Genomic DNA, 16,045 nt, shown 5'->3' on the forward strand with positions numbered 1-16,045 from the left:
ATCTGTTTCACAGAACCACGGTGGCTTCCAGAGGTTTCCAGCAGGTCTCTTCCAAACGAAGATCTGATGTCAGCAGATTTTATTTGGTGACAACGAGGACCCATATAGCCCAGACTAGTCTGAAACTCGGCCAAGGGTGACCTCGGACTTTGCCTAAGTGCTGGCCTCCTTAGTGCTGAGGTCAGAGATGTAGGCCTACACACCTGGTTTATGTGTGCAGTTCTATATACTGAACCCAGGGCCTCATGCACATTAAGCAAGCACTGTACCAACTTAGTTCTGTCCACAACCCCAGACTTTCTCCTTGGGAGAGGGCCTTCATCGATTGTCCATATCTGAATAGTTCCAGACTGCTTAGATGTTTCTTAGCTGGAGAGACAGCAGAATATTCTTAATGGACTCGGGATAGACGAACCTGAGGTGCTGCCCTTCCGCCATTGTGCAAAGCTCTCATCTGCTGATGGCTACCACAAACAGTCCCCTGAGAGCTGGGCTAGCAGCCAGAGGCTCGTCTACGTTTTTGAGCCTTATGATAGCGGTGGTCATTTTATTTGTTTGCTTGTTTTGAGACAGGATCTAACTTCGTAGATCAAGCTGTGTACATAGTAAGCTATGTAACCCAGGTTAGCCTCAAAGTCAGAGATATACTCCTGCCTCAGGCTTCAGACTCTGGGACTATAGTCCCAGGCAGGTGAGTCACCATGCTGGGCTTTTAATTTTATTTTAGCGATGGTATCCATAAATAACGATCTGAAAGTCCGATTGTGTTTTAAATGATTGCATTAGTTATCTCAGGAAACCATGCTGCCCTTTTCTCCAAAGCTGAAGTCCTTCTGTCAGTGTTCCAAAGAGTGTTGCCCTTCGCTCTAGTTGGTATTCTGAGAACTGTGTGGAGTAGCCTCCCACGGTAGTGCTGTTAGGCTTCAGCGACTGCATGCATTCCCTTGGGATCTTATTAAAATGCAGATACTAGTATAGTAGGTCTGGCCTGGGCTTGAGATTCTGTGTTTCCAGCCAGCTCTCAAGTAAAGCCAGGGATCTGTTCGTGGGCTGAACTCTGACCCACATCCAAAGCATATGTGGATTGTGCTTTTTAAATGCCTGGCTACCCTCTCTGCATATTGTGCTGAGGGAGGTGTGTGTGTGTGTGTGTGTGTGTGTGTGTGTGTGTGTGTGTGTGTGTGTGTGTGTGAGACAGACAGGCAGACAAAGAGACGGCAGCATGTGAAGGTCAGAGGATTTCTCTAGGTTGGTTCTTTCCGCCTTGTTCCTGAGGTGGGGTCTCTCTTGTTTGTGTCACTGAGCTGTGAACTGCCTTAGCTAGAAACTTCTGACGTCATCTCCCTTCTCTGACTCCTAACTCACAGTAGAAGTGCTGGAGTTGCAGCTGCATCTGGCTTTTCTCGTGGGTTCCAGGATTGAGCCCAGGTCCTCAGGGTTGCATGACAGCACTTTTGCCCTCTGAACCATATCACAAGCCCCGCCCCCTCTGGAGATCTTTTTTTTTTTTAATGGTGTATTTAAATTTATTTTATGTTCATTGGTGTGAAGGTGTAAGATCCCTTGGAACTGGAGTTACAGACAGTTGTGATCTGCCATGTGGGTGCTGGGAATTGAACCCGGGTCCTCTGGAAAAGCAGCCAGAGCTCTTAACCACTGAGCCATCTCTGCATCCCACCCCCCAACCCCCCTCTGGAGATTGTAATCCACAGCTAGGAGAAAAACTATTAATTTTTAAAACGTTATATGTAAATATGCATGTTTTCTCTCATAAGCAGAATCTAGATTTAACTTTGCAGGGTGTGTGTGTGATGAAAATAGGAATTTTTGAGGAAAGAAGTCAGGGGAGAGGAGGCAAAAAAAGGTAATGAGTGAATGTGAACAAGGCACAATATACCTGTATATGAAAACGTCATAGTAAATCCTGTTATCTTACATCTCCGTGGAAAATATTTGTTTTACAAACATGTCAATTAATTAACAACTCTGAATATAATAAACATTTTAACACAGCTAACCACACAGTTCAAGTTGAATCAAATTTCCCCCTGGTTTCCATTATTTTGAGGCTGGCCTGAGGGTGCAGTTATTGCCTCTAGAGCAGCGGTTCTCAACCTATGGGTCATGACCCCTTTGACAAATTTCTATCATCCATCCCCAAGATTTTACATTACATTCATAACAGTGGTAAAATTACAGTTATGCAATAGCAATGAAAATAAAATTATATGGTTGGGGGGGGAGGGGAGTCACTACAACACAAAGAACTGTGTTAAAGGGCCACGGCATTAGGAAGGCTGAGAACCACTGCCCTAGAGTCTTGACCCTGCCCCGGTGTGGTCCTTGGTTCTCTCAGATAGAAATGCTTGTAGAGTAGAACCACCCCTTGGGGTGACTCAGATAAGGAGAATAGTGGTTCAAGATGTTAGAATGTCACGGAAGCGAGGACCACGGGGTGACAGCCTTCATGGGAGCAAAGCTGACTGACTCCACTCCTCTCTGTGGAGTCGGCTGCTTCCCATTTAAAACCCTGAGAAATTCTATACAGTGTTTAAAAGAACGGTGTCTCTTCTCCTGTAAATACGTATTATCCCAAATAAGTCAAGAAGACTTTAAACAAAGAATAAAAAGGGCGGGGCGAGGGGGGAAGGCAGCGTGAATTCCCAGCCAGCACAATGGAAAGAGTTATCTTGGGGCTGAGAAGCCACCCTTTCCTTCCCATGTGCTGCTGGGAGCAGGTTCCTGAAGCCGTTCCTAATTTTGCATCTTGTTTTCAACACTTTTTAAATTGATTGTCATCTACTTTTGAGACATTTCTGCACTTTTCCTTCTCTTGAGTTTCTCAGACTCTGAGGAGCTTGGGGAAGAAACACACAGGGCTCCTGTAACTCATTGGCCCTGGAGAGGCCACTGTAATCCGATGACACAAACGTCTGTCTCTGTCTTGGTTCACTTGGGCACCAGATGTAGCTGTATTACATGCAGCTTGATCCTTCAAAAAATCAGGGGCTTCTGTAAGGCAAGGGTGGTGATAACCAGAAACTGCAGGTTACTCTTGCTGCCTTGAACTCTGAAACAGGAGTCAAGCTGAGTGACAGCAATTGAAGCACTAGTCTAAGACAGAACAGGCAGAGACCTACCTCCAGACAGAGGAAGCCCAGATCACCTCTAACCTTTTTTTTAATTATTATTTAGTTTTGGTTTTTAGGGGCAGGGTTTCTCCATGTAGCCTTGGCTGTCCCAGAACTCACTATGTAGACCAGGCTGGCCTCTGCCTGCCTCTGCCTCCTGAGTGCTGGGATTAAAGGCAACCCTAACCTTTTAAACTCACATTCTGTCTGTTCAAAACTGATGTTCAGGGCTGGCAAGATAGCTCAACAGGTAAATGGACTTGCTGGTGACCTGTGTTCTGTCCCAGGAGCCCATGTCAACGAGCGAAGAAAGAACAGACAGGCTCCACACGTTCAGACTCAGCCTCTACCCACATGAAATCTAACTGCACTAGTTTTTTCCAGCCATGCCTCTAACTTGGAACAGCTCTGCGAAAAAACCCACAGCAGAGCCATCTGGGTTGAATAAAGGAGGGAGTTTCTTCTATTTGATTTCTCACATTTTGTTCCTCTTTGTTTTAAAGGGGGAGAAAATTGTTGTGAAATAACCAAATTATTGCATAATTGTTCATGAAACAGAAGAAATCTCTTTCAACCCCATACTGTTTTCCGAGGAATCCTGATCCTAGAATTTCTCCATCCCTTCTGAAATGTGGTATACACAGTACTCTGGAAGGATTGACCCAACTGAGTAACTAACAATGGCCAGAAAATAAAGTTCTCCTTGGGTGGTCTGAAATTCAGCACTGTTTATTTCTTTTTAGATTCAGCAAAGTTGTTGTTTTGTTTTTTTCTCCCTTCTTTTTTTCCCATTGGAGCATATTTTAGCATTTATGCTCTGGGTTTACTTAGTGGTTATAATTGAAATCATTAGGCATAAGTGGGGGGAAGGTTCATGGCTTGTTGGGTATGTTTTTGAAGACCAGCGTTGGTAGCTCTGATTCAATGAATCTGTAATTAAGAAAGGTTAGGAAGTGTCTTAATGTCTTGATAATGTGGAAAATGGCAAAATAATCACTTTTGTGTGCTATAAACTGCCCACTAACAGCTAATAGTTACTTGTTTGAGACTTATCAGTTAAGACCTTACTTTCTTTTCATTATTGCTTATTATTATTGTGTCCACACATGATATGTCTATGTGTGGACACATATGTGCCTCAGTGAGCATGTAGTGATCAAAGGATAACTTCATAGAGTCAATTGTCTCCTCCCACCTTTATGTGGATCCAAGGCTGGAACTCAGGTCATTACCCATGCACTACAAAGCAGGTACTTTACCCACTAGGCCTTCTCTTCCTACTGGATCCCAGACCTTAAATTTTGAGAAAGTAGCCAGGCCAAGCAGTGACCGAACACCCCTTTAATCCCAGCATAGGAGGCAGAGGCAGGTAGATCTCAGTGAGTTCGGGATCAGCCTGGTCTACAAATCGAGTTCCAGGACAGCCAAGGATATCACACAGAGAAACCCTGTCTAAGAGAGAGAGAGAGAGACAGAGAGAGACAGAGAGACCTGATGGCTCCTATATTATCAGTGTTCAGGATGGTTGTCATTACTCTTTGACTACTTAGTTGAGTTCCATGCCTGCCTGGCCTACAGACCATGCCCCAGAAAATAGAAGTTGTTCAGTAGGATTGTTCCGTGCCTGCTTTTCCAGGCAGAGGACGATGAGGACAGGTTTCATCCCTCCCACTGAATGAAATGACTGAGGCAACAGGTGTTACATAAGCCAACCACAATGCATAGATTTATGAATGACCTTTGACTTTTGCGGGGAGGGAGGACAATAACTAGGAAAGCCTTTTCCCTAAGAAGTAAGTTTCATTCAGACAAAACAGTGACATAGTATATAAAGATCTTAGCAGTTATAAGTGGGTTAAACTGCCTATCCTAATTATATATCTTCTTACATTCATATCCTACTATGAAGGCTCCTTGGGAACAGGAAAACCTTGCCACAATAGTTTATGACTCTTTTATGTCAAAGGCTTTGTGCACAATAGACCCTAAGTAATATTTGTCAAATTAACTTATCAACTTGGTTTTTCTAATCACACACTGTAAGTTAGTACAGTTGTATCATTTAATATATTACCATTGTTGCTATTATAATACCACTCTAGTAATGACATAGCAAGAACAAGTCATACAAAGGAACGATTTAAGGAAAACATTTTTTTATTAATTTTTATTTTATGTGCATCGGTGTTTTGCCATGGGTGCTGGGGTCCCCAGGAACTGGAGTTACAGACAGCTGTGAGCTGTCATGTGGGAGCTGGGATTGAACCAGGGTCCTCTGGAAGAATAGTCAAAGCCCTTAACCGCTGAGCCGTCTATCTCTCCAGCCTCCAGGAAAACATTTCTCAATTACTGTGCCCTTACCATTATGCATGGCTCTTAAAACCCTTAGCATGTGCTTGCAAACCAGAAGGTGGTCTCCACCCCACCCCCACACTTGTGGGTCTGTGTCCCACTGTCCCCACTATCAGTTTCTGCAGTGGGACTTGGGGAGGGAGGTTCAAAACAATTACAACGCTTACAGTTCCTGTGTTTGTTTATCCTGGGATCGTCATAATTTTTTTTCCTAAGCATGTAGAGCATAAAAACTTCTTTTGTTGAAAAACGTTAAAAGATCCGTGAAATGAACCCACATTTCTTTTGGCATCAGGATAATGTAAATGAGTTCCCATTAAATGGAGCATGGTCTTCTGATAGTACATTTTGCCTCTGGCTATGTTCATTTTACTGTACTGCTCAGGCTTTAAATGTCCTCTAATTCCTCTGGGAGAGTAAAGAACTCCCATCACATGACTGTCTGGATTTTTGAAATGCTAAGGCTTATCAAAACCTTATGGATTTGGAACAATAATAAAGCAAGTGCTGGCTCGCTGACAAGGAACGTCTGCCCGTGCACTGTGTAACCAGAATGTCACTTTAGGTACTGTGGTTTCATGTCACAGATGATTCCCTAATCTTTAAAAGAACTTGCCTAATTAGGGGTTTATTTCCTTGGCAAATGGCTTTCTTTTGATATCTGAGTGATTCTGGGGTTCTGTTGGGGCTGAGCATGGGGCTCAGGACTGGGATGCTTGCCTTCCTCTTTTCCTTTCTACTTTCTAAAAAGGATTTTAGACAGTCTGTCTGTCTGAACCCACAGCTCACCAATTCAGCCAGGCTGGCTGGCCAACCCAGGGAACTGATTGTCTCTGCTCCCCTAGCTCTGGGATTGTGGACTCAAATGACCACACCTGTGTGTGTATGCTCTTGAGAGAGAGAGAGAGACAGAGAGAGAGTGTGTGTGTGTGTGTTTGTGTGTTTATTTATTTTCTTTTGCTTTTTTGGGGTGGTTTGGTTTTGTTTGTTGTTTGTTTGTTTTGCCCAGTGGAGATGATGGGAGGGAAGGGTAATGCTGCTAAAGTAACAAAACATGGACAATGCTAGATGAGAGTTAACAAACTCAGTGAGAAGCCACACCTCCAAGGGATCCCAGTCATAATTCAGGCTCTTTTGCCTCTGGCTGTTTGAGTATGCTGTGTGAGCTTGTCCCTCTTCCTACCCTCCAGCGGCTTCCCAACAGCAGCAGCGCTCAGGAAACAGTTCTCATCTCCGTCACTGCAGCCATTGCACCAGCCACTACTAACCAGGCATTAGGTGGGACCCGGCCAGCCCACAATAGCTCCCTGGTGGGTGCTCAGCTAGTTCTAGAACCATTTCTATGGTGGCCCCAGCCTCTCAGTCCCCACAGATGAGAATGGCAGCCAGATGCTTTGACCATACCATGCAACAAAGTATGCGGTGACAGAAGGAATATGGGGTTTGTATGTCCTGTGCCAGCCCATCATGAAGCAAGACCAGCCAGGACTCTTCCTCCTACAGCTATTAAGAACTCTGCTCGCCCTCAGCACACAGCCTCCAAGGCTACTCTGCTCCCTGCTAACTAACTAGAGAAGACCTGTAGGTAGACATCCACTGTCCCAGCTCACACTCTGCGGGTGAGAACTGGATACTCAGCCCCCACACCTGCAAGCGGACTTGAGGAGCCCGGCACTCAGCAGCTTTGCCTTCATAAACCCCCCTATCATTGCCCTAGACAGCTCACTAACGCTCCACACGGGTGAAGGCATCATTGCTCAGTATCTGACCCAGCCTTTCCTAGGCAGCATCTTTTGCTACTCATGAAAGCGGCTTTTCTAAACCAGGTGGTGGTGGCACAAGCCCTTAATCTCAGCACTCAGAAGGCAGAGGCAGCTGGATCTCTGAGTTCAAGGCCAGCCTGGTCTATATAGAGCAAGTTCCAGGGCAGGCAGGGCTGCACAGAGAAACTGCCTGGTTCTTCTCAGAGCCAGCACACCGCTCCTAACAAATGAGCCGCACTCTGGCCCCAAGCAGGGGAAGTGCTTACCTCCTTCAGCCCTCTTACCTATTTCCCTACACCGCCAAGTTTTCACTTCCTTTTCCCTTTGTCCTAGCAAGAGCATACACGCTTGCTTCTTCTTCCTTGGAGGTTTTCTTCTGCCTACCTTCCTTAGATTATTCTTGTCCTTCTCATAGTATTCTTATACTTCAATATCATTGTTGCCTCATTAAAATATTAAAACCCTGTGGGCTGAAGCTGTTGGCTATGTGTCTCTTGTTTTCTTCTTTCTTTGTTTGTTTGGTTTGTTTCTTTTTGATTTTCGGGACAGGGTTTCTCTGTGTAGCCTTGGGTGTCCTGGAACTCACTCTATAGACGAGCCAGACTGGCCTCAACTCACAGAGATCTGTCTACCTCTGCCTCCCAACTGCTGGGATTAAAGGTGTTCTCCACTGCTACCACCCCCCTGGCTCTTGTCTTTTTTTTTTTTAATTTCATTTATTTATTTATTTATTTGCATGTGTGTATACTTGTTCCTCTTTGTGACACAGAGTACATGTGACGGCCAGGAGACCCTTCTCGTCTTCTACCATGTGGATACCAGGGATCAAAATCAGGTCATCAGGCTTAATGGCAAGCTCCTGAGCTATTTCACCAGCCCATACTTGTGTCTTTTCCTATGACAAATAGGTAATAAGATTGGATACCACTGTATCAGTTCATGTCATTGCTAATGATGGCACCTCAGTCATTAAGAACTAACTACATTATGTTTTGTATGAAAGATAAGTCAAAGGTGTGTGTGTGTGTGTGTGTGTGTGTATTCGACTTACTGCTTATGGGTGTACATATTGCCTCTTTTGTGGTCGGTAAGTGGTTATAGAGCTGCTAACACACAGCTGTGACGTCACCACTTGAAAGGCCATAGCTGGATGATCAATGGAAGACCCTGCAGAAAAGAGGAGGGAGGAGGGAAAAATTTGCATCATATTAGATATCATGAGTAACCTAGAGACAATTTAATGTATACAAGAGGATATACATTGGTTACTGGTAAATATTAAGCTACTGGATAGTTGAGACTTGCACAGCAACAGGCTTTGTATTTGCAGGGTTTGAGTTTGAGGGACAATCTCTACAGACACAGAAGGGTCTGTACACAGTATAGGACAGTCAAGGTGATGGTTTTCCCAGAAATCACGAATATTAATTCTAATGCTGCATTTTATTATTGGTATTTTCATCTAATATGAAAACTATGAACTGCTTTTTTTTTTTTTTAACCTTGACTTCTGGTATTTCCTCTGGGAAAAACCTTAAACAGAAGCCGGGTGGCCTTGAGGCACAGTTTTTCTAAAAGCTTTGCTGAGTCATCGTTTCATGTAAAATCCTAACCAGATCCATTATTGTTAAAATTAAGGCAGCACATTTCCAAGGTTACCCTTCTCTGCGTTCGCTCCCATGAACAACAGCTCGCCGTCATCGAGTGACATTATTTATTGCCTAAGTTTGGTTACCTTTACTGCCCATATTTCTGATAAAAAGGAAACCCCTTACACTCAAGAGCAGATTGTCAAGGGATTTATTCACAAAGGACAAATACAAACCATAGGGTTTTACTTTATATAAAAGTATGGCCAGTGCTAGCATGATGACTCTGTAACCTCGGAAAGCCCAGGAAGGAGGATTGTCACATGTTTGAAGCCAACCTGGGCTACAATGTGAGACCTAAGGAAAAAAAAACAACAATAAAATACTATTCAGTACCACAGGGGGAAGTCTAGAATATACTGATGATGTCATAGTTTGCTGTTTGGTGATGGTTTAGTTTAACTACAAAGAAATACCCTTCTTCTTCTTAAAAAAAAATTACATGTCAGGTAGTGGTGGAGCATGCCTTTGATCCCAGCACTCAGGAGGCAGAGACAGGCAGATCTCTGTGAGTTTAAGGGCAGCCTAGTCTACAGAGTGAGTTCCAGGACAAGCTCCAATGCTACAGAGAAACCCTGTCTTAAAAAAGAAGAATTTCATTAGAGCTGGAGAGGTGACCCAGTGGATAAGAGCACTTACTGCTCTTGGAGAGGACCCAGCTCAGTTCTGACACCCCTGGGACAGCTCACAGCCACCTAGCTGTACCTCCAGTTCCAGGGACATTGTTGTAGTGTGTACATCCTCTACCACTAGCTACATCCCTAGCCTTGAGTCACGGTTTGATGTTGTCTGTGAACTAGCCAAAACAAGCATCTATCTTGAAACTAAGTAGTTAATAAGGACATATTAGGACAGCGATGCCCCCATGGCAGCAGTGCAACCCATTAAAGTGCTAACTTTAAAAATATTTTTTGCCTAGCACTGTATCCTAACTGCTTCTCAAGACACTGGAGTGGATGAGAAGAAGCAGTGTGTTTTCTCGGGCTCCTCCCGGTTTTCCATCTGAGTATGGTCCAGCTGGCTAGCCCATCCCAGAATTAGGCAGCCTGGATCCACACTGCTGCAAAGCGACCTTCAGAAAGCCCTTTACCTCTCTGCCACTATTCCCTGACCTGTGGCAGAAGCTATTGCATTTTCCAACTCATAATGTTGTTAGAGGGGTTGAAGGCATTATTGCTATATTGTGTACTTAACAGTCCCAAGTCCAGTGGTCGGTGTGGGGTTGTGTATTTGCTTATATTGCTGAGCAGGGAAACAAACAAGCAAACAGACAAGAAAGGAAAAAGAAAAACAAACGGAACCTACTTGAAAGAAAGTGCATCTGCTGGCCTTGATGAAAAGGGAGGGGGAGCGAGTTTAAGAGCTACTAATCTGGCATCTGCCCATGAAAGGATATAGTGCCAGAAGACAGCAGAGAGTGGGGGACCAGCTAGAATGCTCTCGTTCAGCAGGCAGGAAGTCCACATTTCCCCACAGGAGTGAAGGCAGACACTAACTTCAGGTTCTCAAACAAACTAACTGCTTTTATGGATTTGTCATTTAAGCAAGTAAACAGCCCTATGGTGGTTCCTAGTCTGTGAACAATTTCTGTACGTGGAAAAATGATAATGTAAAATCTATTTATTTGAGGTGAGGTCTCTCTATGTAGTTCTAGCTGACCTGGAGCTTGATATGTGGACCAGATTATCTTTGAACTCACAGAGATCTACTCTTTCTATCTCCCAGCACTAGGATTAAAGACATGCATCATCACACCCAGATAAATGAAAAGTACTTAATGTACCCTTTTATTAATTTATTTTTTAAGATTTATTTTTATTTTATGTGCACTGGTGTTTTGCCTGCGTGTATGCCAATGTGAGAGTGTCAGATCCCCTGGAACTGGAGTTACAGACAGTTGTGGGCTGTCATGTGGGTGCTGGGAATCGAACCGGGATCCTCTAAAAGAGCAGCCAGTACTCTTAACCACTCCAGCCCTGATAAATGAAAAATTCTGCAGACCAGTTAGCATTAGATGTTGTCATGTCTTGTACTCTTTTATTTGTGTGAATGGTTCTTTGATTCTGGTTACTGAGTTACATTCTGCCAGACCTCAGAGATTTGTTGTGGACTCCTGTATCTGAAAACACATGATGTAGTCATCCCACAAACTCATACATAAAACTGGACCATCGTCCTCTGCATTGAACCCCAGTGTAGTGTATATCCAGAGACGCATGAGATTCAGGGCTGAGGCCCCAGACCCTGCAGTTGTCTTAGCCAATTGTTTCACGAATGCTTTTATGACTTCCAGGTTCGCTGGATGATGTACTGGATCGTCTTTGCCCTCTATACTGTGATTGAAACGGTGGCTGATCAGACACTTGTATGGTAAGTTAGTGCACCACTCCTAGGGACTCGGGCGCTCTCAGGTGTCCTGAGTTCTTACCGGCTCTTGCTTCCCACCATGAGAAATAGATCAAGCAGCTTAATTACCCAGCATGGTTTTCTTCCTCCGTCTTCCTCGTGACAGCAGCGCTCTCTGTGGAGCCTGCCCTCATGAAGGCAGCTCGCTGTGCTAAGCCCTGCCCACCTCCCTCTCCCACCAGCATCTTAAAATAGAGAACCTGGCTGTCATCATCCGCTCTCCACACTCATGACTTCAGACTGTTTTTCTCGATAGTTTCCGAAATGACTCCTCTCCGATCCGCAGCATCTGGTCGTGGCCCTCCCTCCCTTCCCAGCCCCAGAGCTCTGAGGCAGGAACATTGAGACTACACGTCAGCAGCCACGTGGACACCCGCCCACGCGACAGCAGCTCCCTGGCGGCTCTAGCAAAGCAACACGAGGCGTAATTACACCACGTTGATTCCCTCATTGAGTTCACAGTTTGTAGAGGACCCACACTTAAGGACTCGGATCTCCGTGTGGTATTCCAGCGTACCTCTCCATCCAGCCATGCCATTAGAGAAGTCTCCCTTGTAAAAGTGGAAACCCGAGATCTTGCCAGTGTTTCCACTTCCCATGAGCCATAGACTGCAGCTGAAATTAACCCGGTTATCCTTTCTTTATCTGAGCTACTAAATGAAGCCAGATAGATGGATAGATATATAGGTAGGTAGGTAGATGATAGATAGATAGATAGATAGATAGATAGATAGATAGATGGATGGATGGATGATAAAGACTATGGTACCTACCTAGAGGTACCCAGCCATCCCTTCCTATTCCTTCTTGTGCCTTCTTTATACTATTCCCAGTCTAAAATTCTCATAGAACATTTTATCATGTCATCACACAAATTTGTAGGAAAAATATGCACCATCAGACTTCAATTTTTTTTTTTTTTTTGACAAGGTCTCATTGTGTATCTCTAGCCTGGAATTGGCTTGTGGACCAGGCTGGCCTCATAATTCACAGGGATTCACCTGCACCCAGCTTCTCTTAGCTTTTAACTGACAAAACCAAGATTCTTAACCATTCGAGGGGTCTCAAGTTTCAAAGGCCTTCCTTCCTTTCCTTATTTACTCATCTGTTTTGAGGCATGATCTCACATAGCCAAGGCTGACCTTGAACTCCTGATCCTCCAGCCTCTGCCTTCTAAATGCTAGGATTACGGGCATGAACCACCTGTGTTTTTTTTTTTTTTTTTTTACTGCATTGCTGGGGATTAGACCATCATATATTAGAAGGCAGACCCTTTACCAACTGAGATACATCTCCAGTTCCCACAGTTTTTTTTTTTTTTTTTTCTAATTTGGAGTGTAGCTTATTTACATTATTGAAAATGTAAAAGATGTTGAATGTTAAAAGTTGGGCTGACAGGTGCTTCATTCTAAAAAGGCGCTTGCCACACAGGCTTACAACCAGAGTTTAATATGGATCTCATGGTGGATGGTGAGAACCGCTGGTGTTAGCATACATCACCCACACTTTTCATGGATCCACACAATCATAGGGGTTTTGTTTTTCAATACTGGGAGTTCATTCACTCTATAAAGTTGCACTGTGGCCAGGATGATTTGCTGACGACACAGTAGTCACTCCTCACTGCTTCCCTGCTTATCTGCCTTACCATAAAAACTCAGACTTGGGGCTCGCTGTATCGTGGTACCCAGTGGTCATCTCACGGTGTATGAGTTAGCTTTTGGCGTGCTGGCAGGCAGCCCTGTGAAGCACAGCGGGTCAGAACAGCAGACCTCCTTGTCTGGCTTTAGTGGCCTCGGGGTGGGGGTTTGGCTGCAGCTTTGCTGGGCTGAGCTCCCTTAATGTCTTCATTCAGAACCAAGGCTGTAGAAGGAAATATTTCCATGGCAGAAGCTTTAGCAAAAGGTTGGCGGAACTGGATAAGAGTGTCAGAGAGCAATTAAGACTTACATCATCTCTTGTCAGATCTCATGGACCAGGGTTGGAGAGGTAACTCCACCCATAGGAACGACCATGCTGGACATAGGCCCTTAACTAATTTCCAGACTGCTTCCGTGCTAATTTTTCATACTCTTCCTTTGTCTGCAATTGGAATTTGGAGAAAGAATCGATGTGCACGTGGGACAGATGAAGTTGTCCCCTGCTGTCTGTAGGTGTGTCACATGCATCTGGGGCAGTCCTTTGCTACCCTGACCAAATGGTGAGCCCAATCTTTTTGAGCCATTGTAATCAGTTCAGGCGCTGTCCTGTGCAAGATGCCCACGAGGACCCTTGCAGTCCTTGGTCAACTCATCTCTGTTTTAATGATATGAACCCATCAATAAGTCCCACTGTGATTGTTTCCTTCGTCAGCAACTTCCTTGTGTGCAAACGGATAAGGTGATTTTGCGATTTCCGTGATTTTTGTTGTTTTGCTTCTTACCATACTTCTTTCTGATTATTTCTTTGTTTTGCTTCCTGTTAGGTTTCCCCTGTACTACGAGCTGAAGATTGCTTTTGTCATTTGGCTGCTGTCGCCTTATACCAGAGGGGCGAGTTTAATATATAGAAAGTTCCTTCATCCACTTCTCTCTTCAAAGGAAAGGGTAAGCTATGTTAGTTATTTCCACACCCTACCCAGTGTTATGAAAAGAGGCTTAATAGTAATTCTAAATAAAACCAGCAGGGCATGGTGGTGTATACCCCAGAAGGCAGAGGCAGGCATATCGATGAATTATAGGCTAGCCTGGTTTACATATCCAGTTCCAGGCCAGCCAGGGCTAGATAGTAAGACCCCCATCTCAAAAAAATAATCAGACAGACAAAAAAGCCTGAATAAACGAACATCTACGGATGTGTTCTTATTTCAGTTTGCCAGTTTTTGTTTTTGTTTTTAAGACTGGATCTCATAGTATGGTCCCGGATGACCTGGAACCCCTATGTAGACCAGGCTAGCCTCAAAGATCTTTCTCTCCAGAGGAAGATTAAAGGCATACACTACCACACCCAGCTTAATTATTTTATTTTTTTACTCGTGGCCTCACCTGATCTTATTGTTAACTGTTTACCCCCAGGAAATTGATGATTATATTGTCCAAGCAAAGGAAAAAGGCTATGAGACAATGGTGAACTTCGGACGGCAAGGTTTGAATTTAGCAGCCACAGCTGCTGTCACAGCAGCAGTGAAAGTAAGTTTCCCTTTGTCATCTTTGGCTTTCCCATCAGCCCATACAGAAAGGTAGCCACTTTTATTTTAGATGGTTGTAAAACTGACAGGACTCTATTTTATACTTATTCTCGCACTTGTATAGACAAGTAGGTAATATTAATGATATTTTTAACACTTCATTTTCTGTGCTACTTAGGAGTTCAAAGCTCTTAATTTATTATGAAATTAGAGGAAGCTAACAAATAAAACATAACAGCAAATGTCATTTTGTGGTACAGTTTCCCACCTTGTAATCTTGAAATAGTATTGTTAAATTACCTTAAGTAAAGATGATGATTCTTTTCTCTGTGTCTTTGCTCTCTCTTTTTCTCTCTCTCTTTCCCTCTCTTTCTCTCTCTCTGTGCACTGCCTTGCTAGGATTTCTGGCTTCCTTCTGCACCTCTACTTCAACCAATTTGAGGTAACTGGTTATTCAAAATACAGCATGTAAAAAGTTTGTTCTGAGTCGCTAATGTTATAGCTGTTCTCTCTAGCCAAGTTACCTATTGAACCAGCCTTCTCCAGAGACTGGCGCTTTGGCTCTTGGGCTCCTTTGCATGTAGTAATTGGTGTGGTTTATTTTCAATCGCATAGTACAACTGATTTTAGCGTGTGGTATATGGGAAAAAAACAAAAAAACAAAAAAACGATATCACAACCAGAAGGTGCTGACTGTGACTTTTGAAGTCACCATAAGCAGTTTGCTAATTTATGTGTGCCTTGGTTGCTTTGTGTATAAAACAAGGGTGACGTGTCTCTGAGCGTACATGACAGCACTGTGCTTGCTCATATTGAAACCAGGAATTCTTAATTTCATTCAAATGGTTTACTAATATGAAGTGAAATGGGGTGATTAGCATTCTACTTTGGAGTCAGGCTCTTTTGTTGTTTGTTGTTGGTTTAAGATTTATTTTTGTTTTAACTGTGTGTGTTTGGGGGCGGGTGTCCCTGTGTATCTATGAGGGTATAATGCATGTATGTGCCCACAGAGTCAAGAAGCATAGAGTTCCCTGGAGCTAGAGTTACAGACAGTTGTGTACCTCCTAATGTGGATGCTAGGAACTGAACCTGGGTCCTCTGCAAGAGCAGCAAGTGCTCTTAGCTTCTGAGCCGGCTCTCCAGCAGGCTCTTCTTTTTTTTTTTTTTTTTTTTTCTTTTGGTTTTTCGAGACAAAGTTTCTCTGTATTGTTTTGGAGGCTATTGGTCCAGCTGGCCTCGAACTCACAGAGATCCGCCTGCCTCTGCCTCCCGAGTGCTGGGATTAAAGGCATGCGCCACCACCGCCCGGCCAGCAGGCTCTTCTTAACTGATCTGTGCTATGCAAAGATACAGTTAAGCAGTGATTTTACAGAACGGCGATGGTGAAAGAGTGTTTGTTGCGAGAGGACACTTTAACTTTGCAGGGACCTTTGGCTCACCTACCAAAGTTGACATAATCAAAAAGTGAGAACTCAGATGATCTGCCTGGAAGTATTATAGTGAGGGCTAAGTAGAAATTCGTTAATAGGACTTACGTAGATAGCTACATTGATACTGGCTATTGATCATTGTATAGTA

At 43.9% G+C, this 16,045-nt stretch overlaps 1 protein-coding gene across 2 annotated transcripts in view; it reads left to right on the forward strand.

The window, feature by feature from the left end:
- Reep3 (receptor accessory protein 3) overlaps positions 1 to 16,045 on the forward strand; it is a 71,066-nt gene that overhangs the window by 34,394 nt on the left and 20,627 nt on the right. For both annotated transcript variants that reach the window (XM_040732199.1, XM_040732197.1), the window contains exons 3-5: positions 11,189 to 11,265; positions 13,766 to 13,886; positions 14,355 to 14,468. In XM_040732199.1, the coding sequence (XP_040588133.1) occupies positions 11,189 to 11,265; positions 13,766 to 13,886; positions 14,355 to 14,468 (312 nt within the window). The remainder of the gene's footprint in view (positions 1 to 11,188; positions 11,266 to 13,765; positions 13,887 to 14,354; positions 14,469 to 16,045) is intronic.

Source organism: Mesocricetus auratus, unplaced genomic scaffold (assembly GCF_017639785.1).
Source record: "Mesocricetus auratus isolate SY011 unplaced genomic scaffold, BCM_Maur_2.0 Super-Scaffold_100027, whole genome shotgun sequence".
NCBI classification, from domain to species: Eukaryota; Metazoa; Chordata; class Mammalia; order Rodentia; family Cricetidae; genus Mesocricetus; species Mesocricetus auratus.